Below are 17860 nucleotides of genomic sequence, written 5' to 3' on the forward strand. Positions count from 1 at the left end.
GAATTGTGCTCTACAAATAAACCTGCCTTAACTAAGCTGATCATGTGTCGAGCTGTACACAACATCCATTCCAGCCATTCATTCGATCACTATAACCTGCTATGGACCAATATTCCTTCTTACAAAACTGACTCACCGGAGATTCTTCTGAAATCTTGTACCAACATGCGTTTCACAAATGTACTTCTCAGAATACACATGGGCTTTTTGGTTGCCTGCACATGCAATAACTGAGATAAGTCCACCTCGGCCACCCCATCTCTGGGTTCACAGGTGGTCTATTGGACCGGAGGGACCTCCTCCCTCTGTGGTCAGCCTGTGTCAGGGGTGTGAGGGGGATTCATTGATTAACAATACTCAGCTGGTTTCTTTTAACCCTCAAAATCCTGGTCATTTAAATGGATGCCACGGCTGCTGTCTGCACATTTTCCCCGTCTTATTTTAGCTACACCCTATGTTCTCGTTTGTGTTTCCTTCACCGAGGTTGAGACGAACCCCCTCCTGTTGAGAGAATTCCCCTTTGTAGTCAGACTCATGCCTCGGTGGTGGGTAACTAATCTTTCCCTACTTCTGCAGGTCGTGGCCTTACTAGCTTACAGGGTGATGAGTGAATCCAGGATATATTATTTTAGCTGCTGTGGCTGCTGTAAGTAATACCTGATGTGGACCTTCCCACCTTGGGCTGGACCAGTGGATCCAGTCTCAGGGTTTCAGAGATTCCTCCACAGGTTCCCCTGGAACAGACTAAACAGAAGAGATCTCTGTACTTGTTAACATTTTAACTCTGCATCCTGCCGAGGTTTCTTCTCTTTCTTCACCATGAATGGTTCTAACTGGGGAAGTAGGAATGGTTAATCCTGTGCTAGTTGGAGGAAGACCCCCCCCCCCCCCCCCTTCACATAAACCTTTATTCTTGCAGCTTTTCTCATGGAATAACTTCTTGATTTTTCGAACAGGTGCAAACTGAAACTAGCAGAGATATTATGAACTAATGAGCCAATTAGTTTAAAAAGAAATGAGATATTGTGTCTGGGTCCACTTTTACTCTTCATAGGCTGATAAGATGAACAGGCGTGTGGACTGAAAAGTAAATAATCTCTCTTTATTCACAAAGCAAACATGGAAAAGAGAATATATTAGAAACACTTTTCATTTGCATCACCAGCTTCTCACTTATTGTAACAAAAAGATTTCTCTGCTTTGACAGAATTTATATAAACAAAGAGACAAATGACAAAATCAACTCGGAATGACTTAAACTGAAGCATCATTCAACTTGCTGATCAAAGACAGTTTCTGAGAGCGAGTTCTCCGCTTCCTGAAGACATCTTTAGCCCAGTTTCTTTGTGGACTTATTCAGTGTTTTGTCTTGTTTGTGTTTTAAAGACGACTTCCCTGAAATGATGCAGCGATCAGAAAAAGTCTGTTCAGTTTCCTCACAAACAGCGCCATCCTCAGGACAAAAACACTTCAAAATACTGTAAACTTATCACTGAAGTGATTTTATTGGTCAAAAAATAAATAAATAAGCAAAAGTTTTAATAGAAAGACGCGTGCTGGAAATCCTGTTCACACATTCAGTCTCTCCAAACATCTTTGAATATTTCAGTTCAGTCAACACAACATCTACAGCCATTTAACACAAAGGGAGATTTGAAACTTATGTGAAATTTAGATTTTAAGACAATTATTTGCAGAAAAAAAGAGAAAGAAACAGTCGTTTTCACGTAGCTGATTCAAGCTTTCTTTGTTTGAAATTCTCATGGCAGTCAGGGCTTTTCAGCAGGACTAAAACTGTCCAACACTGGCTGGTGTCCACATCAGAAGACGTCACCGCTCCTCTGCAAGCAGCGATCTGAAGTTCTGCAGCTCTCTGATACTTGTGGAAATCCTGAGGGACATTTCATAAGGAGAGTTATCTTTGAGCATGTAAGAAACAACAACAAAAACAACAATAGTTAGAATATAAAGGAAGAAAACAGTGATGTGCAAAAGTCTTGATCCACGTTTTCCTCCAAGCAGCAAAACTTTCCGTTTTCATTTAAAGTCGTCTTCAGCTATAGTTCTCCAGGCTCTCTGAAGTTTTTCTTTGGACACGTATTAATGAGGCCACTTAACACTGATTTAGGCATCACTCAAGCAGAAAAAAGGCTCCTGACTACACATAACAGACAACTTAGCAAAGCAGCCATTTTAAATTGTATCTTCAGGCTCTTTGTTACCAGCAGCCTGCCACAAAGACATTTGTTCCCATTTCTTTAGTTGCATCTATGAAAAACAGCAAAGATAACACAGTTTGACAGACAGAAAATAGGATTTCTGCAGCAACAAGGTGATTCCCAAAGAGCTATTAGCTGAAAACTTGGCGTATCTCAGCATGGTGTGCAGTGTGTCCTTAAAACATTTGAGGAAACTGGACAAGTGGAGGACAAAAGAAGAAGTGTCAGGCCTAAAAACTATCTACAGCAGATGAACAGGATCTGAAAGTGATGTCCTTAAGAAAGAGGAAAAAATCCAGCTGTGACCTGACAGGACCTGAGAGATGCATCTGGACCTTCAGCTGATCCATCTACTGTTGGCCCAAGCCTCATCAGAAATGGTCTCCATGGAAGGGTGGCTGTCAAGAAGCCGCTCTTAAGGAAGGGAAACAGGGAGAAAAGGCTGAGCTGTGCCAAATGACACAAGAAGTGGACTGAAAATCAGTGGCAACAGGTCTTATGGAGGGATGAATCCTCCCCAGAGCCCGGACCTCAACATTATTGAAGCAGTGTGGGATCATCTGACAGAGAACGGAACAAAAGGCAGCCCACATCCAAAGAAGAGCTTTGGGATGTCCTTCAAGAAGCCTGGAGAACTATTCCTGAAGACTCCTTAAAGAAATGACAGAAAGCTTGTCTCAGAGGGTTCAGGCTGTGTTGGAGAATAAAGGAGCTCAGACCAGATATTCACTTTAAACTCAGGTTTTCCCTCATAAACTGCACTCACAGGTATGTTTGCACATGAATCACTGCAGCTAGTTCCCATTTTCTGGGAATATATAAAGAAATCAGGGGTGGCTTCAGACTTTTGCACAGTAATATCAGTAAATAAGTAAAACAATAATAAATCTAACTGTATATCCGTTTCAAGCTACAATCAAAAGAATTTAGGTTAATAAAATCATTGCTGTACAAGTTCCTCAATAATTGGACAAAAAGGTCTTTTTTTCTGATAACAGATTTAAAAACAACTGATGAAACCAGACAATGATGGAAACCTGTATCAGGACACAATTGTTGTTTTGTGATTTAATACTAAACCTTCCACTTTGTTCCAGTCATAAATCCTTCCAGAAGTGTCTGTTTCTAAAGTTAATTATTGTCAATGTGTGTAGATATATTTAAATGCTTTCAAACAGGAAGCTGAGCTGAGGAAGAGTCCTGTTCATATTAGATTTATAAATCAGTTTGCTTTGTTAGTAAGTCCATAAAAGGAGCCCACAGAGCAGAGTTGGTGTTATTTGTGTTGAATAAATCCTTTTAGATGATACATATTTCCCCATGAAGCCGACAGACTCTCACCTTCCGAAGGCGTTGAGCAGCGAGACGATCTCCTGCCGGCTGAGCTGGAAACTGGGTTGCTGCTCGCTGGATTTGGGCAGAGCTTCAATCTGTCGCTCTGAAAACAGAATCTTCAGCGCCGTGCCTAATCCCTGAGTCTGATGACAAGAAAGATACAGAGCAAAGCAAAGATTAAAAGCACAATGCAGCTGTTATTTACAACATAAACGTGAAGATCTTCATATCAGGTCAAAATGAAAAAGAAAAAATGCTCCAAATTAACCTGACTAACTGATCATCAGTCAGTGTGAGCACCTCCATAAAAGCGGGAGTTTTGCTGCTCTGCAGCATTCAGGTGTGTTTTAACACGATGCCAAGGAGGAAAGACACCAGCAATGATCTCAGAGAAGCAGCTGTTGCTGCCTATCAGTCTGGGAAGGGTTATAAGGCCATTTCCAAACTATCTGGAGTCCATCATTCTACAGAGAGAAAGATTATTCACAAGTGGAAAACATTCAGGACAGCTGTCAATCTTCCCAGGAGTGGACGTCCCAGCAAGTTCACCCCAAGGTGAAAAAGCCCAGAGCTACATCTCAGACTCTACAGGCCTCAGTTAGCATGTTAAAGGTTAAAGGTCATGGCAGCACAGTTAGAAAAAGACTGAACAAGGATGGCTTGTTTGGAAGGGCTGCAGGAGAAAGCCTCTTCTCTCTAAAAAGAACATGGCAGCACAGCTTAGGTTTGCAAAGCTGCATCTGAACAAAGCACAAGACTTCTGGAACAATGTCCTTTGGACAGACCAGACCAAAGTGGAGATGTTTGGTCCTAATGCACAGCAGCACGTTTGGAGGAAACCAAACACAGCATATCAGCACAAACACCTCATACCAGCTGTCAAGCACGGTGGTGGAGGGCTGATGGTCTGGGCTGGTTCTGCAGCCACAGGACCTGGGCACCTTGCAGTCATTGAGTCCACCATGAACTCCTCTGGATACCAAAGTATTCTAGAGTCAAATGTGAGGCCATCTGTCCCACAGCTAAAGCTGGGCTGAAACTGGCTCATCAACAGGACAAAGATCCCAAACACAGCAGCAGATCTACAGCAGAACGCTGCTTCTGCTTTTTGTCTAATAACAACAGTGTAATCTGTGATGTGTTTTTGTTCATCTGAGCTTGTATTTATGTCATTTTAACACATATTAAGGACCAGAAGATCTTTATATCCTGTTACTGACAGAGAATGTATTTTCTTCTTCACTTATTCTTCAGCTCTTCAGAACATCATTAAACATTTATCTTCAGAACATCTTACTTCTAGTAAAGTCAGCGATATCATGAAGCCTTCTAATTGTGCCACGTGTTTACTTGAGATGTGCACGTTAACCCAACTTCTTTTTATGTTTTTCAGGCTAACGATGGAGTTTGAGAGGCAGATATTTACCTGCAGTTTCCCCCACAGACGACATTTAAAGCACCCGACGCAGTCCATGATCCTGGAGATGTTGAGGAAGGCCAGTCTGATGTCTTCCTGACAGTCACAGCAGAAAAAAAAGACAACCTTCAGTGAAACGCGGCACACAGATTCAGACCGTCTGTGGCAATAATAGCAAACTGCTCTGACAAACTCACAGCAGCTGGTACCAAAAAACAAAATGAAGCTCATCCTATACGAGGCTTCGAGGCTGATAGATTTTCACTGGTGTGGGAGGTTTTTTTAGGCGCATCGTCCCAGTTCTGAAACAGCTGTGATGTCAAGTTGTGCCACCTGAGACTAACACTCATTGTGAATTATGTCATTAAAAAAAGAAGCGTTCTGCAGATGTGGCAGAAAGAGCTTAATCAGAATCATGTCAGGTAGCAACTCGTGATTATTTTCACGAATCTGCTGATTGATGCAGGAACTAATCTGAGCCCAGAGGCCTCATCAAAGTGTCTGATTCGTCCGAAAAGCAGCACATCTGAGAGGGATTCAAATGTAAAATGACAGTGAGAAACAGTTTGTCAGATAAGTGTAAAGAGCAGAGAGCTTCACTCTGAGATACTGTGAAGTCACAGGTGCACATACCTCAGTTTTTTCCTCTTTTCTGGTGTCATTAAAGTATTAAGACACATTCTGTTATTGCAATTTGTCTCCTCAATACTCAGCAGTAACACTCATTTAGGTTTTATACTCTACTTCAGCCACCAGGGGTCACTGCTGTCCTTTACCATTTAAAAACATCTGTTCCCATGTCTCAGTGCGACCTCAGATAACCTCAAATTATCTTCATGATTCACAGCAACTTCAGTCAAAATTCAAGTCTGAGTTCAGATCGACACAACGAGCAGCAGATTTCCTTTAGCACCTTGGTTACGGTTGTAAGTAAAAGACTTGGAATTACTGGCTCAATGATGCCAAAGCTGCACCTGGACAATCGCTTCCTTTGACCTGCTGAACATTTTATGGCCTTTTTTGTGCCTAGAAAGTATCAGTCTTTGATTGAAGGGCAGATGGGGAGGCAGGAGATTTTCAGTTAGTGTGGATATAGAATAACTGAGCTTAAAAGGGACACCAGAGAAGTTTGTGAACCTTAAAACTACGTTCCTCTGACGCGTTTGGAAGTGCATACACCTTTGTTACCCATGATCTTTGACCTTTGACACCTATGGTCCCGAGCTGTGGGTAGTGACCGAAAGAATGAGATCGCAGATACAAGCGGCTGAAATGGGCTTCCTCCGCAGGGTGTCTGGGCTCTCCCTTAGAGATAGGGTGAAGCTGGGTCATCCGGGAGGGGCTCGGAGTAGAACCGCTGCTCCTCCACACTGAGAGGAGTCAGATGAGGCGGCATCTGGTTAGGATGCCCCCTGGACGCCTCCCTGGTGAGGTGTTCCGGGCCCGTCCCACTGGGAGGAGACCCCGGGGAAGACCCAGGACACGTTGGAGAGACTATGTCTATGTCTGGGCTTCTCTGCTCAAGCTGCTGCCACCGAAACCCGACCCCCAGAGAAGCGGCAGATAACGGATGGATGGATGGATGGATGGAGATCTTTGTTATGCACATTTTCGGTCCTGAAACTGTCCTACGGCGCCTCTAAGAACAGCTTTGGTTTCCAGCCTCGCACCACACTTTATGATCCCTTCAGATTTTTGTGGACCTTTGATGGCGTCTTTGTGGCCTCTTCAACATGAGCACAGATTCGTGTGTATGGCTGTACATGTGCAGGGCTCACAGAGATTTGCTTTTCCAACAGTGTTGTTAAAGCCCACAGCTGTAGGGGGAGCTCACAACTGCAGTGTTGCTTTAAATTAGCGTGAGAACTACTGTGAAAAGGTAATAATCTAGAAATCTGTGGTTTAACTCTTATCAGATGTATGAAATGATTTCCTGCTGGGACATCAGCCTGTGCATAGTTTCTACTCTGAGAGGTTCAGAGCTTTTAATGATGGTTACTGACCTTCAGTTTGGCTGCTTCCTTTTCATCTCCAGCAAACAGAGATGTCTCATCAAAGTGCAACGGGAAAGATCTGGAAGAGAAAAGAGGGAGAGAAGTGTCGCAACAAAAAATTAAGTGCAGCAGCAAAACCAAATCTCTGAGTTAAATGAGAGGCCATCTGTCCCACAGCTAAAGCTGGGCTGAAACTGGCTCATCAACAGGACAAAGATCCCAAACACAGCAGCAGATCTACAGCAGAATGTGTGAAAAAGAAAAGAATCAAGGTGTTGCAATGGTCCAGTCAGAGTCCAGACCTCAGCCTGACTGAAATGCTGTGGTGGGACCTTAAGAGAGCTGTGCAGAAACCAATGCTGCAAACCTCAATGAGCTGAAGCAAGTGGGCCAAGATTCCTCCACCTCCATGAGAGAGACTGATAACGCTCACTTCAAGTTATTGCAGCTGAGGTGGTTCTACATTTTTTTTGCTGAATAAATAACGACATGGTGGGATGTGTCATGTGCTGTTGATAATCTGAGGTTGCAGTTACCTCCTTTTAAGACCCGGTAAGGAACAGATCACTTTTAATTGTGTTCTTATACGCTAACCTGAGAAATCTAAAAAGGTGACATTTCTCAATTCTCAGTTCATGAAAACAACCTGCTATATGACCTGCATTCTCACTCTATTAAAAAACAAATACAGGTAAAGAAATGTACTGTATAAAGAACTAAAATCAACTGAACAGGAGGAAGCGAAAGGGGACACTGCATTAAATCCATATCCTCTGAAAGCCCAGTCTTAGCTGGTCTGGGTCAGGATCAGAGTGCTCAGACGGACCTGGCCAGCTGTAGGATGTGCAACAGCAGCTCTTTGTGTTTCTGGTCCTCCTCCGGTTGGCCGGTGAACAGCTGGAACGACGGCTGCTGGAAGAATGGCAGAGCTTTGGCCAGCGCTCGCAGCTCAATCAGGTACAGGAAGTAGAGGTTACGGAGCCTCTTGGGCCCCTCGCCGGCTGTCAGCTCAGAGTCAAATCGCTGTCTGAACTCAGACACGTTGTGACCCCATTTCCTCTGAAACCAGCTGTCTGAAGGAGAGAAGGGGAGTGATACAGATGTCAAAGCGTTCCAGAGGAGCAGTTTGTGTGAGCGTTTGTGTTTCTCACCATCCAGGAGATATCGGGCACTCAGGTGGATGTTGATGCTCGAGTGGAGGCCGGAGACGAGCCGGTAGAAAGCCCTTTTCTCCACACACTGACCTGAGGCAGTAAGACACTTAAAGCAAGAACTGGACAACACCCCTCAGTGTCTGCAGAAGGAACATCAGCTTACCTTCCAGCCAGCTGTAGAAGGTCCTTGCTGCAAGGAAAGGCAGCGTGGTTAGAGAGGTAGAAGAAGAAAACTGGAGCAGGAGTGAGCTGTTGTTTGACGAGATGCAACATTGAAGACCTCTTACCTTCACTTCCTGAACCGCTCTGGAATGAGTCGGGAATTAGTGGTCGTTTGATGGTAAACGGTCTGTGAAGGGGATGCAAAGCAGGCAATGGATCATTAGAGTTTGTTTCATCATCATATGTCAGACTGGAGAAGGAAAAAATCATCTCCAGTAGTGTTTCAGGGTTAAAAAGAACAATCTCTGTTCTATTTGATGCATTAATGATGTCTGCTTATGTGAGCTGGTTCTTAGTCTTTTTAAATGTGGCCAAACGACATTAACGGTTCGCTCATTGCCCACAACAGCACAGCTTCTTTGCACTTATCAGCCAACGGTTTGATCCAAAGAAGAACATCCCGTCAACTATTGGATGAGACAACTGTTACAGAATTTCCATCATTTTTATCTTTCACCCGACGTTACAATAGAAATGAAAAGCAGTTTGGAATCATGGGTTATTAATGATGCAAAGTTACTCTGGACACAACTGGACAGAGCAACAACCAATCAGCATAACCCCTTTTTCCATAATATTCTTCTATTCACTCCGGTAAGAACGTCCTTCTTACTCAAAGTCGTCGTCCACGTCGTCAAAATCTGATAAATATCCTGCCATGTTGCACAAAACTATCAGCAGCAAACTCTGTGTGAAGTTAGCCGACTGTCACAGAGCACGGAGTGAATAAACTGTGCTGCAGGGGGGCGTGTGGATGATGTCATCCCAGTAGACGAGTGTGTAGAAAGCCCTCTATAAGCCCCCCGATAGCCGCCAATAACAACAACACAGCAGCTATGAGCTAACAGAGCTATAGCACACATTCATTCATTCATTCTTCTTAAAGTATTGGTGAAATAAAGACAGATAATGCCTTATTTAGAGGCTGCATCCTCTAAGCCCCGTTCACTCCGTTATATGGAGCTCCAGTTATCTAAATATCTTCCGAAGGACGCCGACTTTCACCAAACTGTTCTCAGTGAGTAGATGAATGTATTTCATGCCAGAAATAATGTCCAGGTTTAAAGATACCGGAGTTTAACTGGTTGGAATGTAGCTGAAAACACTGTTGCTGCTGTAACTTCTTTAACTGTGTAGCGGTTCTTTGAGTTAAACACGAAACATCAAACCATGAAGGCGTGTTTACTTGAAGCAGTTCTCTTCGTAGATGCTGTTCCAGATCTGCCAGGCCTCTGGTCCTTTGTAGCCTGTGAAACGCTCGGGGTTCAGCAGCAGGTCCACATACTGGGAGTCTGGCGACTGCTCGTCTGGAAAAGGACAGTTTAGTCAGCCTCGCTATGATGTCATCCGTTCCTCACAAGCAGACACATCTGTAGCACTAAAGCAACCCACTGAGCTTGTTTATCAGTGTTCTGTTACGGTACAAAATATCAGTTGATACAATAGAGTTTGGAAATGTTTCATCTCTTCAGCAGCTTTGACTCTCAGTCTTTCAGTTATTATATTTCAGCATTTTATCTTCATATCGTCTAAAAATGTCTACTTATCTTTTCAAAAACATACACTTTATAAAAATAACAGGTCATCAAAATCAAAACTGATTGTTCCCAACAGTTTTAAAACCCCAAATCCCATGAGATAGTACTTCATTCCCAGCCTTCCTGGGAGTTAAAGGTCTCACTTTCCTCACACGATACGGGGATAAAAGATTTGTTTATGAGATTCCAAGAGTTTTACTTCCAGCTTATTGTTTATTCATTGCGTTTGTCCACCGATGGACTGAACCGTACCGTCGACCACGCAGAAGCGCTCGGACTCATCGTCGTGTTTGCTCCACCTCAGCAGAGCCTCTCGGGTCTCGTCACTGGAAACGAAAACAAGAGCATTCAGTCGGTTTAGTTGTACGATCATTTCTATGCATTTGTGCAGGGGGAGAAGTCATCATACTGCTGTGTGGAGGACACAGCAGAAGAAGAGTGCCGCTAAAGAGGAAGAAGGTGGAGGAATCTGTGGTTGTGAGAAGTTTGAGAGCGTGCATTCAGCAGGTAATTTAAGCCGCAGATAGAGATGCAGCTTGCTGCTCAGAAGTGGGTGGATGCCATTTGAGATGGCTGCTGTCTCCAACTTGAACACTAGATGTCAGTAATTGTTACATTGAACTAGATTTCTATGCTACCAAAAGTAAGAAAATGTGGTAAACTGAGCCTTGGATGTGTGGTTTTTATCATGCATTTGGTAAATAAGAGAAATAAAGACGCTGTAGCATATTGTTAAAATGTTCTGACCCGAATATGTAACTTTGCATTGCAATACATTGACTGCAGCATGAACCCGAATGTTTACACGTAGAAATGCGTTGATTTTGTCAGTATATATTTCTTTAAATGATAAAACTCGCCTTAAAGACACGTCTACAGCTCCGAGATGCTTCGCCTGCTCACATTCCTCCAGCTGCTTGTTTGCTTCTGCTGAATACTGAACACAGATGCACACAAGTTCAGACGTATTCTTCTATAAATGATTCTTATTAAGCAAATGGGCCTGTGGAAAGTGACATTATTCAGTTTAAATACAATAATCAAACAGATGTGAGCACTTTTTATACCCTTGAAATTTGTCTTTGTTCTTTTGGCATTAAAGCTGAGGTGGGAACACAATCTGAAAATCATTTATAGCTGGATTTTAAGGGTGAACTCAGAGGTGAAAGAGGGGGGGGGGGGTCACACAGTCAGTTTGCAGAGCCTCTCTGCTTCTCAGCACCCAGCTGCAACCAGGCGACTCACCTTGTTGTGGGAGGAGGATCGGATCCCCTCGGGCACCTCATTCTGTGAGCAGACACAGTTTTAATTAGTTTGATGTGACTAATTATCCACTTACAGCTAGTTATAACATCTCTTCTGTATCTGGAACCACTGCATTTGTATTTGAACAACAAGACATACTGACGATGTATTATGATCCAGATAACACTGAGACAGAGATCACATGGTAATTCCAGGTTTAAATAAGTTAAAAGGTTGAATTTAGAGCAGGTAGAGTCGGTGGAAACTCACAGGTGAGCAGGGCTTCACAGCACAGTCCCTCAGACCACAGTGACTGTTGGCCGTCCAGAACGGACACGGCTTATTCAGGTTCACCTGGAAGTCCAGTAAATGCAAATTCTGAGCAGGAGACAGCTTAATCTGTGCGTGTGATGCATCAGCGTACGTTACCTTGTAGAACCTGAAGTAGTCGGACTCCAGCAGAGTTTGGAGTTTGGGGAAAAGCCTGTCGTTGTTGAAGCCGTCGATGGTTTCCACATCACAGGTGCAGTCGTCCAGGCTGCCTGTGACCTGAGAGGGAAACTGACCGCTTATCTTCTGAGAAACTCCTGAAAAACTCAGCTTCATCTGGTGGCTGGGAACCTTGGAAACCTCTTTGTTCAGTGTTGTGTCTAACATTAAACGCCTAACTCCTTATACCTTTAAAGGAGGCACATCCTGTCCTTGGTCAGAAAGTTGACTCAATTTCCTGAAGTCTGACTGAAAGAGTCTTCTGAGCTCAGCAGTACTCAATAAAACCTCAAAGCACTTACTTACCATGTGACAGAACCTAGAGTAAATAAACTGAGAGCTCAGACTACCGCACATCAGTCTGATAAAACTGAAAACAACTTGGCTGGCAGCTTCATTCTCAGATGCAAACATTTCACTGGTCCCCAGTCTGACTCCTTGCAGTTTGTCTTTATTTGTCCTTTAGAGGCTATATTGTTCCACATTGAACTGACCCTGGTTGTTAAAACGCAGAGTGACGTAATGGCTGGCCAGCAGGTTTATACACGAGCCAAAAATCCCATCATTTTTATGTTGGGCTCATAAACTATGAGCTTCACAGTCGGTCCATTCCTCTGTTATGAGTTTTTTTTAGAAGTTTAACATAAAGAACAGTTGCTTTTATGGGAAAATTTTAACCAAAGTCAACAAGTTTATTTAAATATTAAGTAGGAAACAGGAATTTCCATCTTCCTGACAGAGCATTTTTAAGAGAGCTTCTTTCTTAAGTTAAGCAAACTATAAAACCACTGTGTGAATGTGAATTTGTTGTTAAAAGCCGAGCTAAAATCAGAGGTAGAGCAAAAGCAGCCTGATTTCTGCTTCCACCCTGAGACTTTGAACAGCTGACTGAAGACACTTTTTATTGTTATCACCCTATGCTCTGAAGCACAGAAAAGGTGATTTTATTCACATGTCCTCTTTAATTCTGTCCGTTTTAATTTGATTGGACAGTTTCCAGTTTAAATAAAAGATTTGAAACATTATTTTAAAAAGTATTTATCTTACTTCAGCTCACAATACTGAAACTACATCTCAGTTTAGGAATAAAACTGTTCACTCTGTATTCTGGGGGTATTATCCTGGGGATATTGTCTCAGATTAATGATTTTTAATCTAAGTTGTACTTCTCAAAGTCTACCAGTACCAGAGGATGGATTTTAAAGATCCAAACTGCCTGGTTTGACTGACTTCCACCCAAATAAGTGTGTATAGTTCACCACCTCCGTGCGTTTGTTAAGGCAAACGTTTCATCGGGCATATCACCAGCATAAAAAGCACATGAGGAGCACAGCGGCAGAAACCTGGGGCAGAAACCTGGGGCTCACCTGACAGAAACACCTGCTGTGCGCAGATCCGGACACCTGCAGGAGGAGCAGGAAGACCACCAGCTTCATGACGACCTCTGCGGTTGTTGAACAAAGATGAACCTGTCCTGTGTTTGTTTCTTTCAACGGGGAAAGGCTTACTCCTGCAGCAGCTGCAGCTGTGATGAGGCGGAGATCCGATGAGTTGCGTTTCCTGATATTTCCTCATTGACGATCCGCGACGTGTCGTACGTGACGACCGGCGGCTGCTGTGGTCACGCGCACAAGTCATCACAGATACCTCCCCAATAACTGCATTTAAACACGTTTAAGCCCAGAAATACGGATAAAAATCACATTAAAAGGCACCCATACTCAGGTCTGCTGTTATCCTGTCTGACGAAGGTCGAGCAGATTATTTCTGGACGGATAAATAATGGCCGCGACAGGAAAATTAAAGTACTTTTAAAATGTATTAAAGGAATCTATATCGCGTTGATTACCAAGCCCAGGACATTTCCTCTCTATATAACATATCTATGTGTTTATTGGCTGTTTAGTTTGAGTTTGTAGGGAAATAGGAAGCGTTGACCACACGGGGGCGCTACAGGGCACTCAATAAACTCCCCACTTAAGTGTTTATTCTTAAACATGCGCCCAAAATATGAGGATTTCAAATAAAATTAATTTAAATATGTCCTGTGTTTGATTTAGAGTGTTAAAATGTGTTCTGGTGGCACAAAAATGTCTGAATCTAAATAAAAAATCCTATATTTCACACGACGGCCAACATGAAGGGAGATCTAAGTCATTTCTTTGTATTTTGCTGCCAGGGAGCCAGACTTTCTTACTTTCTTCATCTTTTAAAGAGCTCTTCAGCAATAGTTATGAAGATGTGGACACTGATCTATGAATCATTCAAGGGCAAATGGGCACCGAAGTCAAGGTACGAACCATTCACATTACTGACAACTCTACTAGCAGCCTGTCACAGAGACACAACTTTTGTTTCCATTTCTTTAGTTGCATTGCCAAGAAAACCAAAGATGACACAGTTTGACAGACATAAATTATATTCTTTTACATCAACAAGGTGATTCCCAAAGAGCTATTAGCTGAAAACTAAATGTGAAGTGGCAGGGATAAGGGGGTAATCGGGGTTGGCTCCCAGTCAGATTCATCTTTTACTTATAGGTTTAATCTAATCCTATCCCCTCATTTTATAAGCGTCAGGTGGTCATGCATACCTTGAACAGTAGTGTTGTCGCCCATTTAGATGGTAAGATGACCACAATAACTCGATCAAAAGAAAAGGAGCATCAACACAACCTGTTAGAATACAAAACAGAGATGTTAGCCAAGAGCGAGGAATTGCTACTGGGGCTTTTATGTCCCGATTAAAAAGGGCAGCTACCAAAATGCTTTAAAATCTTCATCCTGAGTCCATCTTTAGCACCACTAAAAAGGACGGTTGCTCCCTAATGTTTAAGTAAAGTGAATGCATGAATGAAAACAACCGTGACCCTGAATAAGATAAAAGCATCTCTGTAAAATGAATGAATGAAAATGTGTTTCCACTTCAAAAGGCATCCATTCTCAGTTTCTGCATAGCGGAGGATTAAAGTTTCCACATTTTGCTTGCGTCAGCTGCACCCGGAAACCGATGACTCAGCTTCAAACTATTTGTGATATCACAAAATCAACTGGCTCAAACATGTCTGTGGAATCAGATTCAAGGAGCTCGGAAGATGAAAGCAAACAGCCTCTTTGTGACAAAGTGTGTGTTCATCAGTCCGTGCAGCGTAGTGAGGGAGGAGGTGGAGGGTTTATCTGAATTTCTGGAGCATTTACCTGTACTGGGTGGGCTTGTTAGGATTAGGTTTTAGGTATATCAATAGTTTTGTTTGGGCAGGTCAGTTACAAGTAGTCTAGAGTGGGAATGTTTCAAGTAATTCACAGGAAAGATGAGGTGAAACAGGACAGTCTGAGGGTTCAACCAATCAGCCGTCAGCAGAGACACTTTCACCTTGCAGGTCCATGAGAAAACTCTCTCATATCTGTACGGATGAAGGAATAATTTAAAAAGCTGAAGCTGAAAAACTGCAAACACCACTGGCCATTTTTGTGTTAACCAAACAGGTTAAACAGGGTGTTAAAATGTGATAAATGGGATGTTGTATGAATCTAAAGAAAAGATTTAAAAGGATGCCCACATCTCTGGGCTTCACCGGAGGGACATGGAGGAGAGCATCTGTAAAATAGAGGATCTCTGGTGACCAAGCAGAGGTCATGTAGTTGTAAAACTAATTATCATCAATTTTTATCACAAGAAACAGACACATTTTCCAAGAATATTCCTGCAGAATAAATGTTGTTCTCATGGGAACAACATAATAGAGTTTATGAAGATAATTCATAAAGTTTTTGTTGAATTTTTCTGAATTTTAAGACCAACATTTACATTTTTAAGGCAAATGTATGAAGGGTCCAAATGCAGCTTAGCAGCCTTCCTGATTACTAAAGCTCTGTCTCAAAATCAAGCCTGGAAAAAATCCATATTTTAACCCACAAAGTGGTTTATTTTCCATTTATTAAAGAAAAAACAGACCCTGAATAATAAGAACGGTAAAATCGAGAGTGTGGTTGAAGAAAAGTCTGTTACACTGAATCCAAATCCAATCCCTCTTTCCCATGAATCATGTCACAACCCCACAGATTTATGTGGTGACCCTGTGGAGGGGCTGCTTGACCTGTGGCTGGGGAGCCACACCACTAAACTACCAAACCATATAAAAGTGGCTTCCCGCTGAGCAGCCAAAACAGTAAAATACTGCTTTAACATTGACATATTTACATGAAAATGCAATTTATTACAATATATCTGCTGTATATCTGTGTTATTCTACTTTACTTCTACATTTACCCCTTTAAGTTAGTCTTATTTAATAAACGAGTCATGTTTTATGCTCAATATTACTTTAAAAAGTGTCTGGTGGCTGTTAAATGAGGCGCAACATGTTAATTAGAACTATTAAGTAGAATAAAATGAAAAAAGGTCAGGTAAAGTGAACTAAACTGTACTTAGTTACAGTACCTGTTAAAAGGGAAACATTCTACCACTTTATAAATGTGTGAAGAAGAAAAAAAATGAAATATAATAGGGGGAAATGTGTCTTTAAGTGCAGTTTCCACCTGTTCCTGACACAACATGTGGTGTTCGGCGTTCAGCTTCATTTCTGCCAGGACGTGACTTCATGAATTGTGGAAACTTCTATTTTTCTTACATTTTCTTGCAGTTTCGTCGCTGGTCGCCCCCCCCCCCCCCCCCCCCCCAACACATTCTCTCTATTTTGGTGCTTCCTCGCGCTGCCAAGCCCCTGACGTAATGCTCTGCTGTTAATGATTAGCATGTGGAAACGAGCAGCGCGAGACTCCCTACGTCAAACTAGACGGAACGCAACCGGAAATGGAGTCTCTTGGCCTTCAAAGTAGTACATCAGCTTACGTTTTGCACTAAAATCACGATTTTGTTTGACAGCACTGCGCAAATTCTTGAGAAATATTTTCATATTTGCTTCTTAGGAGCAATAATTTTTTTTAATCATAGTTCTCCAAGCTTGCTGAAGATCTGAACTCCAATCTAGTATCTTTAATTCATACAAAAAGACACCTAACTCAAAGGGAGGGGCCAGTGTTGTGTCTACATACAACAGAAAACTTAGCAAAGAACCAGTTTTAAATGGTATCTTTAGACTCTTTAGACTTTGTTACTAACAGCCTGTCATAAAGACATATCATGTACCTGGTCACATTTCAACGTGGCACCAAGTCTAAATAGTATTTTCAGGTGTCATCAGTAGGCTGTCACAAAGAAACAACATTTGTTCCCATTTCTTTAGTTGCATCTATGAAAAACAGCTTGACAGACAGAAAATAGGATTTCTGCAGCAACAAGGTGATTCCCAAAGAGCTATTAGCTGAAAACTCGGCATATCTCAGCATGGTGTGCAGTGTGTCCTTAAAACATTTGAGGAAACTGGACAAGTGGACGACAAAAGAAGAAGTGTCAGGCTTAAAAAGAACTATCTTCAGCAGATGAACAGGATCTGAAAGTGAAGTCCTTAAGAAAGAGGAAAAAACCCAGCAAAGACCTGACAGGACCTGAGAGATGCATCTGGACCTTCAGCTGATCCATCTACTGTTGGCCCAAGCCTCATCAGAAATGGTCTCCATGGAAGGGTGGCTGTCAAGAAGCCATTCTTAAGGAAGGGAAACAGGGAGAAAAGGCTGAGCTATGCCAAATGACACAAGAAGTGGACTGAAAATCAGTGGCAACAGGTCTTATGGAGGGATGAATCCTCCCCAGAGCCCGGACCTCAACATTATTGAAGCAGTGTGGGATCATCTGACAGAGAACAGAATAAAATCAGCCAAATATTGACTTTCAGACTTGTACAAAGTCTATTAGATGTAGATAGGTTGAATGTCAATCTTTACTCTATAACCAGAAAAGTAAAAAGCTTTTCATTAAAACACTAACGCGCTTTTGAACCTTTCTTTGAAAACCTTCAGCGGAAGTTGTTGTCGGTGTTCCGTCCGACTTGACCGTAGGGTTTTAGAATAGAGGAGCCAGTCTGCTGGAGGGAGACAGAGGAAAAGTTAGTCAAGATGGCAAATCCCACGGACCCGGAGTGAAAGGGGCACTGCTCCCCAAAAAGCTGAGCCTGTCGCCCGTCTCGAGACAAACCCAACGATGCAAACTGCTCCAGCAGGTAGGAACCGTTAATTAACCGTTTATGACTACTCAAATATTTAAGTTCCTAGCTGAAAAACAAACAAACAAACATGTTTGCGCTGTTTTTTTTTTTGTCTACTTTACACCTTTAAGAAAGAAAAGTTGT

At 42.4% G+C, this 17860-nt stretch overlaps 2 protein-coding genes across 3 annotated transcripts in view; one reads left to right on the top strand and one right to left on the bottom strand.

Moving 5' to 3' along the window:
• Positions 1–998: 998 nt before the first annotated feature.
• ero1a (endoplasmic reticulum oxidoreductase 1 alpha) lies at positions 999–13213 on the bottom strand. Its single transcript, XM_072381190.1, has 15 exons — positions 12981–13213; positions 11554–11673; positions 11395–11478; positions 11125–11166; positions 10740–10816; positions 10132–10205; positions 9528–9648; positions 8407–8468; positions 8283–8309; positions 8117–8209; positions 7792–8038; positions 6975–7044; positions 4981–5067; positions 3561–3697; positions 999–1891 (listed from the first exon to the last, which is right to left on the bottom strand). The coding sequence occupies exons 1-15, from the start codon at positions 13047–13049 to the stop codon at positions 1831–1833; spliced, it is 1371 nt and encodes a 456-aa protein (XP_072237291.1). The 5' UTR covers positions 13050–13213; the 3' UTR covers positions 999–1830.
• A 4383-nt stretch (positions 13214–17596) lies between these two features.
• Positions 17597–17860, top strand: part of samd4a (sterile alpha motif domain containing 4A) — a 54537-nt gene continuing 54273 nt past the window's right edge. For both annotated transcript variants that reach the window (XM_072379957.1, XM_072379958.1), the window contains exon 1: positions 17597–17731. The gene's annotated coding sequence lies outside the window, so the exon portion shown is untranslated. The remainder of the gene's footprint in view (positions 17732–17860) is intronic.

The sequence above is a fragment of the Leuresthes tenuis genome, unplaced genomic scaffold, assembly GCF_036924035.1.
Source record: "Leuresthes tenuis unplaced genomic scaffold, fLeuTen1.0.hap1 SCAF_2, whole genome shotgun sequence".
In the NCBI taxonomy this organism is placed as follows: Eukaryota; Metazoa; Chordata; class Actinopteri; order Atheriniformes; family Atherinopsidae; genus Leuresthes; species Leuresthes tenuis.

Bases quoted from the DNA above. Each gene is read 5' to 3' on its own strand.
- ero1a (XM_072381190.1), bottom strand. From the start codon at position 13,049: ATGAAGCTGGTGGTCTTCCTGCTCCTCCTGCAGGTGTCCGGATCTGCG. The intron at 8,039-8,116 runs GTGAGAAACACA...TCTCTCCTTCAG, and splicing joins TGCCCGATATCTCCTGGATG to ACAGCTGGTTTCAGAGGAAA. The intron at 7,045-7,791 runs GTCCGTCTGAGC...TTTCTCTTCCAG, and splicing joins CACATCCTACAGCTGGCCAG to ATCTTTCCCGTTGCACTTTG.